The following is a 14,631-nucleotide window of genomic DNA, read 5'->3' as shown; positions in this document are numbered from 1 at the left end:
AGGCATAATAGTAAGCTAATTTACTGCGATTCTTATCACCAGAATTTGCAATAACCCTAATAGCATACTTACCTGAACCCAGACGTTTCAGCAGACCATCAATGTGTTGCTTCCAGTTTAACCTCTCATCAATGGACACACCTAAAAATTTTGAAAATTCTACCTTAGCTACAGACTTCTGTTCAAAGTCTATATTTATTACTGGAGTTGTGCCATTTACTGTACGGAACTGTATATACTGTGTTTTATCAAAATTTAAAGAGTGTCCATTTGCTGTGAACCACTTAATAATTTTGTGAAAAACATCATTTACAATTACATCACTTAGTTCTTGGTTTTTGGATGTTACTACTATACTTGTATCATCAGCAAAAAGAACTAACTTTGCATCTTCTTCAATGTGGATTGGTAAGTCATTATGTATATCAAGAACAGAAGGACCTAAGACCAAACCCTGTGGGACCCCGTACTTGATAGCAGTTTGGAATTCCTGTGTGATGGTATGTCAGTCAACAGATGAGGTCGGCTTCTACACTTTTGTGCTGTACGTGTCCCTTCATGTTTCCACTTCTCTATCACATTGGAAACAGTGGACCTAGGGATGTTTAGGAGTGTGGAAATATTGCGTACAGAAGTATAACACAAGTGACACCCAATCACTTGACCATGTTCGAAGTCCATTGAGTTCCGCGGAGTGCCCCATTTGCTGTCTCACGATATCTAATGACTACTGGGGTCGCTGATATGGAGTACCTGGCAGTAGGTGGCAATACAATGCACCTAAAATGAAAAATGTATGTTTTTGGGGGTGTTCGAATACTTTTGGTCACATAGTGTATGATATCTTAATAATGACAACAATTTTGTAGAAGTGGCAGATATGTTCATGCATATTGCATCAGTTTGATGTAGCATAATAATCCTACCACCAAATGGAGACATGCAGTTTAACAAGGAATCCATTTCACGTGTCATTCCTGGCAAAATTCTTAAAATAAACATTTATGTTGCATCGGAGGGTACCTTCTAAATGACAATGATGACCATCCAATGAATCTTAAATCAAACTGCACAAAAAATTCATTTTACCAAAATGAGGTCACTTTGACCTGCAGAGGAGACTGGTTACCTTTATAACAGATTAAACTGTAGAAATCAGTGTTGTCATCACACACCAGTTTATTAAAATTCGTGACCAGTCTCAGCTTTGCAATCATCACTAGGCTCAAAGATTACAGCAATGACATGTAGGTCTACTCGTCTACATGTCAGTGCTATGCTCACTGGATCTAATAAAGGTTAAAAATCTGAAACTGCTTATGAACTTCATCAAACTAATATGTGACCAAGGCATTGATTTCTACATTTAAATGAATTTTCCTTGCTTAACTACACTTACTGTAGTGCATTCTGGATAAAATATTTAGCACAGAAGCCATGGTAACTACTTTGTAAACAAGATTATGTCGTTTTGAAAGTCTAGTCTTGTTACAATATGCTCGACATTACACAAAGTACACTATGCTACAAAAATATCATTAGCTATGGTCTAAGTGAGTTTCTAAATGGTTATTTATACTTCAAACAAATCAAGTCTTCATCTCCCAATTACAACTGGCTCCTTTACTGCCATATCACCTGAATTATTTCAGACCATCTCACTTTTGAAAAACAAATTGTATTTCATGAGTATTCTAGTGTAAAATGTTAATTACAGTCAGAGCCTACCTTTGCGATACTGCAAAGGGTGTTCTTCATTTAATTAAATAATTACATCAGTGTAATAATGAAAACAAATTAGATAAGACAAAAAATATTTAATTTTACATATCATCAAATAATCCACAACAACAAGAAGAAAATGCTCTATAGCATTAAGAAGATAGTTACACAAAAACCCCAATTTCTTCTCATCGCTAAGCTGAGCACTTCCTGATGGCACATGATTTTTTTCTCAAAGGTCAACAGAGCTTCTGTAACAAGGTTATAAAAATCTAAGCATTTAAAGTATTTATATTCTATGAATAACAAAAAGGAACATGTGTGCTCTATTATTATTTCATCATGATCTTCTCCTCTTCCTCCTCCTTCTGCTTCTGCTGCTGCTTCTTCTTCTTCTTCATGAAAAGCTCAGGCTTTCAACTGCAGTAGAAGAGGGGAAAATTAAATAACAAGCAATAAATCTGCAACTTGTGACAGTTTAGTATAAATTAAATATGAATATTATTAATAGAACTGAAGCAACAAAATTAATAAATTAATAATATCAGTAACAATTTGTTTATTATTCTTCACATGGGATGGTGTAAAACATTACACAACAGAAATTTTTCTTGAACTGTGAATTTACTGCTTTATTTTAATCATAAGTTATGGCAAAAATATAATTTATGAACAGATCATACACAGAAACTTAGTGGAAGGTGGGTAGATGACGGCAGAAAATATGAGGCTGGAACAACATGAATTGCACATTACTGATGAACATAAATCATGCTAACTGAAGAAGAAGCCTTCATTCAGTAATGGATGTCAAATGGTAGACAATTTGTGATTGTAGAGGGTGAACGACATAACTAGGATACTCCAAAGACTTTGTGTGAGGTTCTACATATCAAAATGAAATTTCCAGAAAATGGTGTTACACATAAGAGCAGCTTGCTGAAATCATGTCACTCCTTTTTCTTTCTTCAAGGCTACTTAATGCTGGGTCATACTTCCATGAAATTACTAGTTACAAATAATGGACATGATGGTGTGATTCAGCTATGTACTGAAAAAATGTAGAATTTGTGTCATAGTAATGTATGTCACTGTTCTCCCACTTTGAACTGTTAAAACAATTAATAACATTTTATTTTTTGCTAAATAAAATACACAATGGGCTTATTTTAACTAATAAAATGTTATGGATTATTTTAACAAGTGCACTAAACACTTCACTTTTTGACCACTGTTATTTTTGGACGGATTTTCGGACTTACGTAGTAGAAGAAAAACAGTTGGAGAATATAACAATACTGAGTAGACAAATACCTACATAAACATTTGAAACATTTTTAAAGCAGTACAAATTATTTATTGTCAGGTTAAATGGTCAACATGACTTCCACAAATACTGATGCTCATCTGTATGAGTATGTAGAGAAAAAAGAATAGATTGAGGTATTTCTGCTCATTATGGCCACAGGTTCTGCATTGCATCTCTAAATTTGGTCTGGTGTCTTGGGCCAAGTTCTCCATTTAATAATAATAATAATAATAATAATAATAATAATAATAATAACAATAATAATAATGAAACTGGAAGAAGATTAAGAGGTCCATAAGTTATCAACCAATATGGTTGCTTCTAATTCAGTATCTGCATTGATGCTGAAGTAAATTGGGCAAGCAGCCATGCTGAAAGTACATACTATGTTGTTTAATTAGGGTTAAATTGTCAAGAACTGCTGGCAAAATGCCTCAAGATATTGGTGTAAAAATAAAACATAGACCAATTATGAAGTCACCTATGATTCCACACCATTCATTTACAGTCTGTTGTTGCTGAAATTAAATGTACGAGTTCAGTAAGGATTCTTTACCATCCAGTAAAACATTATACATAAATTTACACTCTGTTTCATCTGTAAACAATGCCGTGTTCACAAGAAAGATCAGTTGTCTCACAGACTCAACATAAATATACTAAACAAGGGCAACTGCTGGAAATTATCTCTCACAGACTCAACATAAATATACAAAACAAGGGCAACTGCTGGAAATTATCTCCATGTAACTGCTGATTAAGACTGATATGGAAAGGAATGAAATAAGATGAGATGTAATGCTGGTGCAATATTCAAAGCACATCTGATCAGCTGATTCCAGCTCCAGTTGCAATATTTAATGAATTGAAAATAAATAAAATAAAAACCGTTTCAGTGTGTAGCATGACAGCTGTTTTGGCAGTTGTACAACAGTCATTGCAAACTAAAAGAATAATCTGTTACTTCACGCAATGTCTTTAATGAAAAAACACTAGAATCTGCATGGCGGAAGATTATTCCCATCGTAACAGTTATTAGGGTTTCCTCCTGTTCCATTCACAAATGAAGTGCAGGAAGAATTTGTTTAAACACCTCTGTGCATGCTGTAATTCGTCTAATCTTGTCTTTGCTATCCCAATCGGACTGATATGTAGAGGGTTTTAATATATTTCTAGATTCACCACTTGAAGTTGATTCTTGAAATTTACTACATAAGCTTTCATGAGGCAGTTTGTGTCTATCTTCTGATCTTTCAACATCTCCGTAATGCTCTCCTATGGGTCAGAGAAACCTGTGACCATTTGTGCTGCCCTTATTTGTATACATTCAATATATCCTGCTAGTCTAATTTATACTGATCCCACACACTTGAGCAATATTCTAGGACGTTTTGAATGAGTGTTTTGTAAGCTGAACTGATTGCATTTCCATAGAATTCTACCAATGAACCGAAGTCTTCCACCTGCTTTACCTACAACTGAGCCCATGTAATCTTTCCAATGTTCTGTTGCATATCCCTACAAGCTGTTACAACCAAAGTATTTTTATAAGTTGACTGATTCCAATTGTGACTCATTGATACTGTAGCCATAGGATACTATGTCTTATCATTTAGCAAAGTGTAAAATTTTACATTTCTGTACATTTAAGATGAGATGCCAGTATTTATACCACTTGGAAATCCTATCAAGGTATGAAGGTATGACTGAATTATGACTGAATATTTGTGCAGCTATTTTCCAACATTATTTAACTACAGATAACAGAACAGCTGCATCTGGAAAAATGTGAGTTTACTACTAACACTGTCTGCAAGGTCATTAATACACAACATGAACAACAAGAGTCCCAACATTCTTCCCAGGACACACTCAAAATTACTTCTACACCTTTCAATGACTCTCCATTCGAGATAACATGCTGTGTCTTCCCTGTCACAAAATCCTCAGTCCAATCACAAACTTCATTTTATACCCTATACAATTGTATTTTTGATGATAAGTTGGGCGTGGTACCAAGTCAAATGCTTTTTGGAAGTCAAGAAGTGCTGCATCTACCTGACTGCCCTGATCCATGGCTTTCAATAAGTCATGTAAGAAAAATTTGAGCTGGGTTTTATAATATTGATGTTTTTGGAATTCATGCTGGTGGCACACAGGAAGTTATTCTGTTAGAGATACCTCATTACATTTGAGCTCAGAATATGTTACAAGATTCTACAAGAAATGGATATCAGAGATATTGGATAATAGTATTGTGGTTCATTCCTGCCTCTCTTTTATACAGGTATGACTTTCTTCCAACTACTAGCCATAGATTTTTCTTGAATATTTTTACGGTATAACATATTAAGAAAGGGGTTTACTCAACTGTAAATTCAGTATAGAGTGTAATAGGGATTCAGTGGGTCCTGGAGCTTTGTTTATATTTAACAATTTCAGATGTTTGTCAATGCCAATGACACTAATATTTATTTCACTCATCTTTGAAGAGGTATGAGAATTAAACTGGGCCAATACTTTTGCATTTATACAGTCCTGTGTCGCACATTAGTGTCTGCCCACTTAACTTAGCTGCCACTAACAGTTTTGGTAGTTGTCAAAGGCTTCATGCATTGCCCTCTTGACAGCCAAAGTTTTGTAATTCAGCATTTTTGACCATTAGTCCTGTGCTTTGTTTTACACCAATTATGCAGTAGTTTTTGTTTATTTACAGTGACTACATACCACTCCTCCCCCCCCCCCCCCCAAAAAAAAAAAAAAAAAAATCATGAACTGTTCTGTTTAAACTTGAGCCATAGTTCTGACACATGCTACTGTCCAGAGCTAAATATTTCAATGTCCTCAATGAGATATGAAACTACTGCCTCTTTATCTATTTTGTTGAACATATAAATCTTTCTGCTTTTTTTAGTAGCTTTCCCTAACGATACTAGTTTTAATGTGCACATCCTGAAAGTGATCAAGTCTCTTTTTTGCAAGCAGATCAAATACCATGTCAATTCACACTATCATGATCATCTTTCAAAAGCCAGAATAACCATCTTTTGCAGTGCAGACTGCTGCAAGACATGTACAAAGAGAAGCAGTGAGATTCTGAAAGGTACTGACAGTGACGTGTAACCATGCTGACTCCAGTGCCATGACCAGCTGCGCTAAGCTTCTTGGTTTAAGATCCACAATGTGAATAGCCTGATCGAGGTGGTCCACAGGTTCTCAACTGGGTTTAGATTGGGGAGTTTGGTGGCCAGGGGAATATGGTAAACTCATCCTGGTGTTCTTCAAACCATACACCTACAGTGTGAGCCATGTGCTGCTGGTAGATACCACCACGCCATGGAAAAACAAACTGAAGGTATGGGTGGATACGCTAACTAAGAACAGATAATCTGCCCAGCTCCATCTGTTTATGCTCCATCAGACCGATGGAGTTCAGCATTTCTGTCAGCTCCATCTGTTTATGCTCCACCTGTCTGAGGAAGCATAAAATGTGATGCATCTGAAAACACCACCTGTCGACACTCACTGGACATCCACATGTGGTACTGGCTTGCAAATTCCGCACATTGTCACCAATTAACAGCAGTCACCATGGATCACTGTATGAGGTGCTTGCTGCAGAGACCTGTACGTAGCAATGTTCAATGAACGGTCATTGAGGATACACTGTTTCATCTGGGTGGTCAGTTGCTCAACAGTTGGACACCTATTTGCCTGTACACATCTCTGCAACCATCATTCACTCCAGTCAACTATGGTCCATGGTTCATCCCAGTTGCCTCGGTGCTGGTTTTTCATAGTGCCATTTTGCCGTCCATGGTATGCTTTAATGACAGTGGCACACAAACAGTTAAACTCAACCTTGGCCCAAAAGCTAATGGTCCTGTGCTTTTGAAGGTCAGAAAAATTCCTCCATTTCTGCAATACAAAAATGACTGTTCTGTTTTCCACATCTCTCATGACACACTTTATACATCCTCCACCTGCCACCTGCGAGTGGTTATTGCAAGTTGACATCAGACATAGATGGCTGTCACATTAATATGGCTGGATCGTGTATATTTCCATTGTGAGAATGGTTCCAAACTATATGTTCTAGATAGTTTTCAAAGCATGCATTTAGTATGTTTCACAGAATGGCTTGTCATGCCCAGCACTAGTAATTATCTCAACTGACTGCCAGGTGATTAAAATCTGCTCCAATGGTTATGGTATGTTTGGGGAACTTACTTACTAGCATACTGAGATTATCTCTGAAGCACTCTGTTATACCTTATTGGAAGTCTGGTTGTTGACAGAAGGATCCAACTATACGTTTATGCATTTCCCTGATACCAAGTCTTGCCCAAATAATCTTGCATGCTGCTTCATTTTCTATGTCCATGACTGTGTTTCATGGGCACTGCAACAAATACACAACTGCTATTTCCCATCAGCCTAGCCTTTCAATATATGCTTAGATTTTCCCCAAAAATCTCACTATTAACTAGGTTTCTGTATGTACTATTACGTGAGCTCCACTGTATTTTTAGGAGCTGTTCCAAGTCTGGCACTTCATTGTGAATCCTTTGGCAGTTAACCACTAGGATTTTAATACTCTCGCATATGAGGGGCATTTCTTTGGATCTTACACCACTACTTCTGGGTCATCTACAGCAGCTATTATACGGACTGGTTAGAGAATCACCTAATTAAAAAACAGGAAAGAAAATAAAAGAAAACACACACACACACACACACACACACACACACACACACACACACATATACAGTCAGCTACCTGGGTACCAGCTTCTGATATGTTGTGCATACCTGACCATTTGGAGGGACCTTGCTGTTCTCAATTCTGTGGTGCAAGCGTAGGAAGTCATTGCATAGCTTGTTACAGAATCTTCAAAGTCTCTAGTTCGAGTCTTTCACTCAACTCAGAAATATGGGGACAGTAATCAGTTCTGGGGAAGATGCTGCAGATTTTGAGCTTTTTTTCAATGCTCCATGAGTAAGGTTAGTCTTCTTGACCTCCTCTGACTGACACTGGAATGATCCAAGTATGTTCCTTCCAATTCCATAGTGCCATTTCCCTACAGGGTGCCATTATTTACCACATGTTTGAACTGCTGAGGAGATTGCATCAACAGAAGAGGATAGTACCTGAGGACCGTCAGAATCTCTGTTATGTGACTGTCAGTATCCCTCCCAACATGCCCATTTATAGCAGCTTCCAAACACAGTAGTTTGGGCAATTTTCAGCTCTTCCAAACATCAACTAACTGATCATGTACCCAAAAACAGAATATACTGTGGGGCTGCATTGTTGCTGGTGCAATATTTTACAGAATAGCTAACTAAGCTTGCTGATTCTCTGTTAATTTATGGGTCTGATATGCTACAAGTATTAGCATTTTAATTTAAGAACTAAAAAAATTAATAGCCAAAAATATATTTCTGTTATGACAAGAGAAAATTCTGGGATAAAATTTACTCATTCCCTGAAACATTTTTGAGTTTATGGTCAGTAACAAAAAGTCTCTTTCTTACAGCTTCATCATCTGTGGATATCACATCTGCAGTGCAAAGCAGAAGTTATTGAAATATACCAATAGCCTTACCGAACACTTATTGACAGACAATATCCTATCCAGCTCATCCATAGACACATCTCTCGTGCCATCTCCTCCTATTACTTCAGTAAACCTGTTAATCTGCCATCAACCACACTCTTCTGATCACCCAGTATCAACCTGGCCTTGAAAAGCTCAACCACATCCTTCACTAAGGCTTCAGTCACCTTTCATTGTGCCCTGAGATGAGGTATTTGCTACCCAAAATCCTACCCACATTATCCAAAGTTGTGTTTCATAACCAGATGTCTACTCACATGAAAGACCTCCACCAAACTATGGCAAAACACAAACTTAACCAGCCAGTTGCCGAACATGCTGCGCACAACACAAATAACTTCATCAGCTGCTTCACTACGTAAGCCTTTTGGAGACTCCATTCCAGCACAAGCTTCTCTGAACTACACTGGCAGGAATTTTCTGTACAGTTTATCTCTGTGCTTTTGCAGTCTCCCTGACCTAACCTACTGCAACCTGATTCACACTGACTCCCCTTATCTTTTCCCTTCTCTCTTCTGTCCCTGTCCATACCACTCCTTCTGTGTCCATATGTGTACTGCCTTCTTTCACCAATCTCCCCCCCCCCCCCCCCCCCCAATACAGGCATTTCCTACATTCCTCTCCCTCTCATTCCTTTCCCCTCTCCCCACTTTTCCATTCCCCTCTCTTTCTCTCCTCCATCCCTATTTCCCTCTTCATCTCCACTTTCCTCTCCTTTCCTCCCCCACACCTTTCCACACTCTCTCTCTCACATGCTCTCTCTTCTAAACTCCTTTCATCTTGCTGTGCAACTGCTGTATCATCTGTCAAAAAGACCTGCCTCACACTATCCTGTTACCCCTTTCTCACTTTGTGTGTCCTTCCCTAGCCCATTCTGAACTCCATCTGCCCAGGCAACTGACAATCAATGGTCAATGCCACCACAGCAATCGGTGTCTGTGTGATCATGCATGTGAATGTGTGTACTTTTGCTTGACAAAGAACAAGACATTGAAACCTAGTTAAATACCATTTTCTGTTGTGTGCTTCTATATGCATCACATGCCAGTCAACTATAGGAACACTACAGTTGATAACAGAAGGTAAAAGAAGAAAAGAGTAAAGAACAATATCTTAGTTAGATGAAATAAAGCAGTGGACCAAATTACCACGCGCAGATTAACTACTACTTACTGTGGTTCACAGAATAAAGATGCATTGTATGATCACCAGCAGTCATTTAAGGATAGACAGATGATGATGATGAAGAAGAATTGACTTATATTACTGCAGTTCGGCCTTTTCCTGAACATTAGTGTAATTTTATGTTTCATCAATCAGTTGAAGTACTCCCTGTGTTACACAAGATTTCTTTGCAGTTACCATCTTTTTATCAATATTTACCTATAAAGCATGTCATTACCCATTTTAGAGATGTCCACTCCTCTTCAACTGAACTGTCTACTGTGGAATTCATTGCACAGTATCAGAAGCCTTATAGAACTTCATACATGCCTCATCATTCTTCAGCACTTCTGTATACCCACTCTGTTCTGCACTGACTCTTCTGGATGATTCTCCTACACTTAAGACTACTCTTCATCAGTACTAAATTGTAATTTTAGTCTGTCTCTGCCCCTAGGCGCATTTTACTATCCAATATCTGATTTCTGAATCTCTGTCTGACCATGACATAATCAGCATAAATCTTCCTGTTATCTCCCCACCTTTTCCAAGTGTACCTTCCTCTCTTGTGATTTTTGAACTGATTATTCACTATTACTATCTGGAATTTGTTGCATAACTCAAATTAATCTCTCTCCTCTTTCATTACTACTACCGATCCCTTCTCCCATAACTCTGTCTTCTATTCCTTCCTCTATTACAGCATTCCAATCACCAAGGATTATTAGATTTTATGTTCTTTTTACATGATGAATTACTTTTAAGAAATGTTTAAATGTGTGTGAAATCTTATGTGACTTAACTGCTAAGGTCATCAGTCCCTAAGCTTACACACTACTTAACCTAAATTATCCCAAGGACAAACACACACACCCATGCCCGAGGGAAGACTCGAACCTCCACTGCGACTAGCCGCACAATTACTTCTTATACCACTGTCTTTAGTAGCAAAGGTACACATGAGAAGGTGGTAGTTTCTGTACCCTATAATGAAGGAAGATTAGGGTTTAATGGGCCATCAATGACAAGTCCATTAAGAAACAGAACACATGCCAGGAGGGAGAGAAGGATGGACAATGGAGTCAATCATGTCCTATTCATAGGAACTATGCTGTAATTTGCATTAATTGATCTAGGAAAATCTAAATCAGGATGGCTGGCAATGGATTTGAGCCACTGTCCTCCTGAATGTCAGTTCAGTGTGCTATCTACTGTGCCACCTCACTTGGTTTGTACCTAATCTGACAGGGGAGTGTCAAATGTATGTCTGCTGATTTGTTGTTGTCCAGAATTAAAGTGGTTTTTGATTTGCTTGAGATGCTAGAGAAAATTCTAGTTAAATGATACTCTGAACCACTGCATGGTTACAGGAGCACTGTCTTTCAGCCACAGTAGCTAACTCTGATATGAATGTTCATGAGTGTAGTCACCTTTGTTTAGATCACTTTTCAATCAGAGATTTTATAATAAAATCTACCCCAATCCAAAAGAAAATGTTACAACTAGAAATGACTTGTCTGAGAATGCTAGATGACAAAGACAAAAACAATTTTAACTGCAGCAGGCCAACTATAATATTGCACTGCATTATTTTGCATGTTACTCTTGTTTCATTTGTAAATAGCTATAATGTATTCATATACCTTTGTTAAACACTCTCCATAGCGCTGTGGAGTGTAAAGTTACAAAAACGAGTGTAGTACTTTGTCTAATACACTCAAGAATGGAGTAAGAGGTCAGTTTTAAGTTAGTGATATTGAGGTTAAGGACAATAATATGTTAGTTCTCTCAGGTGAACGTAAAAATAATAAGGCCATTCCAGAGCACTTTCCCACAAAACACAAAGGTCCCGAGTACAAGTTTCGGTCTGGCATACAGTTTTAATCTGCCAAGAAGTTTCAATGAGTCCACTGTTCACGTGGTCTGTTCATAAAATTCCTGAACTTTGACCATAAAATTTTTCGATGCTTACCTTTTACTTATTGTGTACGGCCTCCTTCAAAATACTCTCCTCCGCAATTGATACACCACTCCCAATGCCTTTTCCACTTCTGGAGGCAGTCTCGATACACACCTTGAGAATCGTGCGAAGTGTTGTCCGTGAATTTTCTGTTATCTTGTCTGCTGTTGCAAATCTCCATTCTATCAATGGGGTTTCAACTTTAGAAATAAAAAAAGTCCACAGGGGCGAGGTCCCTCAATTTGTGCGATGCAAAAGCTTTTCGCAGAGTGCAAGGCAAAGGAGGTCTTTCTGGTCTTGATTCATGAACCGTGGGACAAACTTGGTGGCAACATGACGCATTCCAGGATGCTGTGTCAGGATTTCGTGACATGATCTAACTGAAATGTTGTGTTGTTCTGCAATCTCTTGGACAGTCAGTCTTTGATTGGCATGTGCAATTTTGCTGACGTTGCTGACATGACCATCATCGTCAGACATTGAAGGGTGTCCTGAACAAGAATCATCTTTAACTTCCGTCCAGCTATTTTCAAACCACATGAACTATTCATAACACCAAGTATGGCTTAAGAACTCATCACAATAGGTTGTATCATTGGATGTGATTCATGCAAAATTTAATGCAGATGTGTTGCTGCTCTAGCTCTGCCATCTCAAAATTCATAAACTGTGTGAAACAAATTCTACTCAATGCAGCACTGAAAAATAACTGACATACAACAATCAAACAATGGAAAATCCAGGATGGAATGTAACAATATTATGAAAAGGAAAGTTGCCACTCACAATATAGGGGAGACGCTGTTTGCAGATGGGCATGTGGCTTCAGCTGCCACAGCCTGCAATTTTGTGTGTGTGTGTGTGTGTGTGTGTGTGTGTGAGAGAGAGAGAGAGAGACAGAGAGACAGAGAGAGAGAGAGAGAGAGAGAGAGAGATCTATTTACGACAAAGGCCTTTGATGGCTGAGAGCTTATATATATTGTTGTGACAGACTTTTTGTTGTCCCTATCTGCAACTCAAAGTCAAATAGGGGTAATGCAGGAGTAGGTTTAATAATGAATAGGAAAATAGGAACGCGGGTAAGCTACTACAAACAGCTTAGTGAATGCATTATTGTGACCAAGAGAGATACGAAGCCCACACCTACTACAGTAGTACAAGTTTATATGCCAACTAGCTCTGCAGATGACGAAGAAATTGAAGAAATGTATGATGAAATAAAAGAAATTATTCAGATAGTGAAGGGAGACGAAAATTTAATAGTCATGGGTGACTGGAATTCGAGTGTAGGAAAAGGTAGAGAAGGAACCGTAGTAGGTGAATATGGACTGGGGCTAAGAAATGAAAGAGGAAGCCGCCTGGTAGAATTTTGCACAGAGCACAATTTAATCATAGCTAACACTTGGTTTAAGAATCATGATAGAAGGTTGTATACATGGAAGAACCCTGGAGATACTAAAAGGTATCAGATAGATTATATAATGGTAAGACAGAGATTTAGGAACCAGGTTTTAAATTGTAAGACATTTCCAGGGGCAGATGTGGACTCTGACCACAATCTATTGGTTATGACCTGTAGATTAAAACTGAAGAAACTGGAAAAAGGTGGGAATTTAAGGAGATGGGACCTGGATAAACTGAAAGAACCAGAGGTTGTTCAGAGTTTCAGGCAGAGCATAGGGGAACAATTGACAGGAATGGGGGAAAGAAATACAGTAGAAGAAGAATGGGTAGCTTTGAGGGATGAAGTAGTGAAGGCAGCAGAGGATCAAGTAGGTAAAAAGACGAGGGCTAGTAGAAATCCTTGGGTAACAGAAGAAATATTGAATTTAATTGATGAAAGGAGAAAATATAAAAATGCAGTAAATGAAGCAGGCAAAAAGGAATACAAACGTCTCAAAAATGAGATCGACAGGAAGTGCAAAATGGCTAAGCAGGGATGGCTAGAGGACAAATGTAAGGATGTAGAGGCTTATCTCACTAGGGGTAAGATAGATACTGCCTACAGGAAAATTAAAGAGACCTTTGGAGAGAAGAGAACCACTTGTATGAACATCAAGAGCTCAGATGGAAACCCAGTTCTAAGCAAAGAAGGGAAGGCAGAAAGGTGGAAGGAGTATATAGAGGGTCTATACAAGGGCGATGTACTTGAGGACAATATTATGGAAATGGAAGAGGATGTAGATGAAGATGAAATGGGAGATACGATACTGCGTGAAGAGTTTGACAGAGCACTGAAAGACCTGAGTCGAAACAAGGCCCCCGGAGTAGACATCATTCCATTGGAACTACTGACGGCCTTGGGAGAGCCAGTCCTGACAAAACTCTACCAGCTGGTGAGCAAGATGTATGAAACAGGCGAAATATCCTCAGACTTCAAGAAGAATATAACAATTCCAATAACAAAGAAAGCAGGTGTTGACAGATGTGAGAATTACCGAACAATCACTTTAATAAGCCACAGCTGCAAAATACTAACACGAATTCTTTACAGACGAATGGAAAAACTAGTAGAAGCCGACCTCGGGGAAGATCAGTTTGGATTCCATAGAAACACTGGAACACGTGAGGCAATACTGACCTTACGACTTATCTTAGAAGAAAGATTAAGGAAAGGCAAACCTACGTTTCTAGCATTTGTAGACTTAGAGAAAGCTTTTGACAATGTTGACTGGAATACTCTCTTTCAAATTCTAATGGTGGCAGGGGTAAAATACAGGGAGCGAAAGGCTATTTACAATTTGTACAGAAACCAGATGGCAGTTATAAGAGTCGAGGGACATGAAAGGGAAGCAGTGGTTGGGAAGGGAGTAAGACAGGGTTGTAGCCTCTCCCCGATGTTATTCAATCTATAT

At 38.3% G+C, this 14,631-nt stretch overlaps 1 protein-coding gene across 4 annotated transcripts in view; it reads right to left on the bottom strand.

Annotated features, from left to right (window-relative positions):
* Positions 1-1,821: 1,821 nt before the first annotated feature.
* Positions 1,822-14,631, bottom strand: part of LOC126195113 (uncharacterized) — a 209,289-nt gene continuing 196,479 nt past the window's right edge. For all 4 annotated transcript variants that reach the window (XM_049933583.1, XM_049933586.1, XM_049933584.1 and 1 more), the window contains one exon: positions 1,822-2,142. In XM_049933583.1, coding sequence (XP_049789540.1) covers positions 2,120-2,142 — 23 coding nt within the window. In that variant the 3' untranslated portion in view covers positions 1,822-2,119. The remainder of the gene's footprint in view (positions 2,143-14,631) is intronic.

The sequence above is a fragment of the Schistocerca nitens genome, chromosome 7, assembly GCF_023898315.1.
Source record: "Schistocerca nitens isolate TAMUIC-IGC-003100 chromosome 7, iqSchNite1.1, whole genome shotgun sequence".
Lineage (NCBI taxonomy): Eukaryota > Metazoa > Arthropoda > Insecta > Orthoptera > Acrididae > Schistocerca > Schistocerca nitens.
This window is presented reverse-complemented; position numbering and strand designations above follow the sequence as displayed.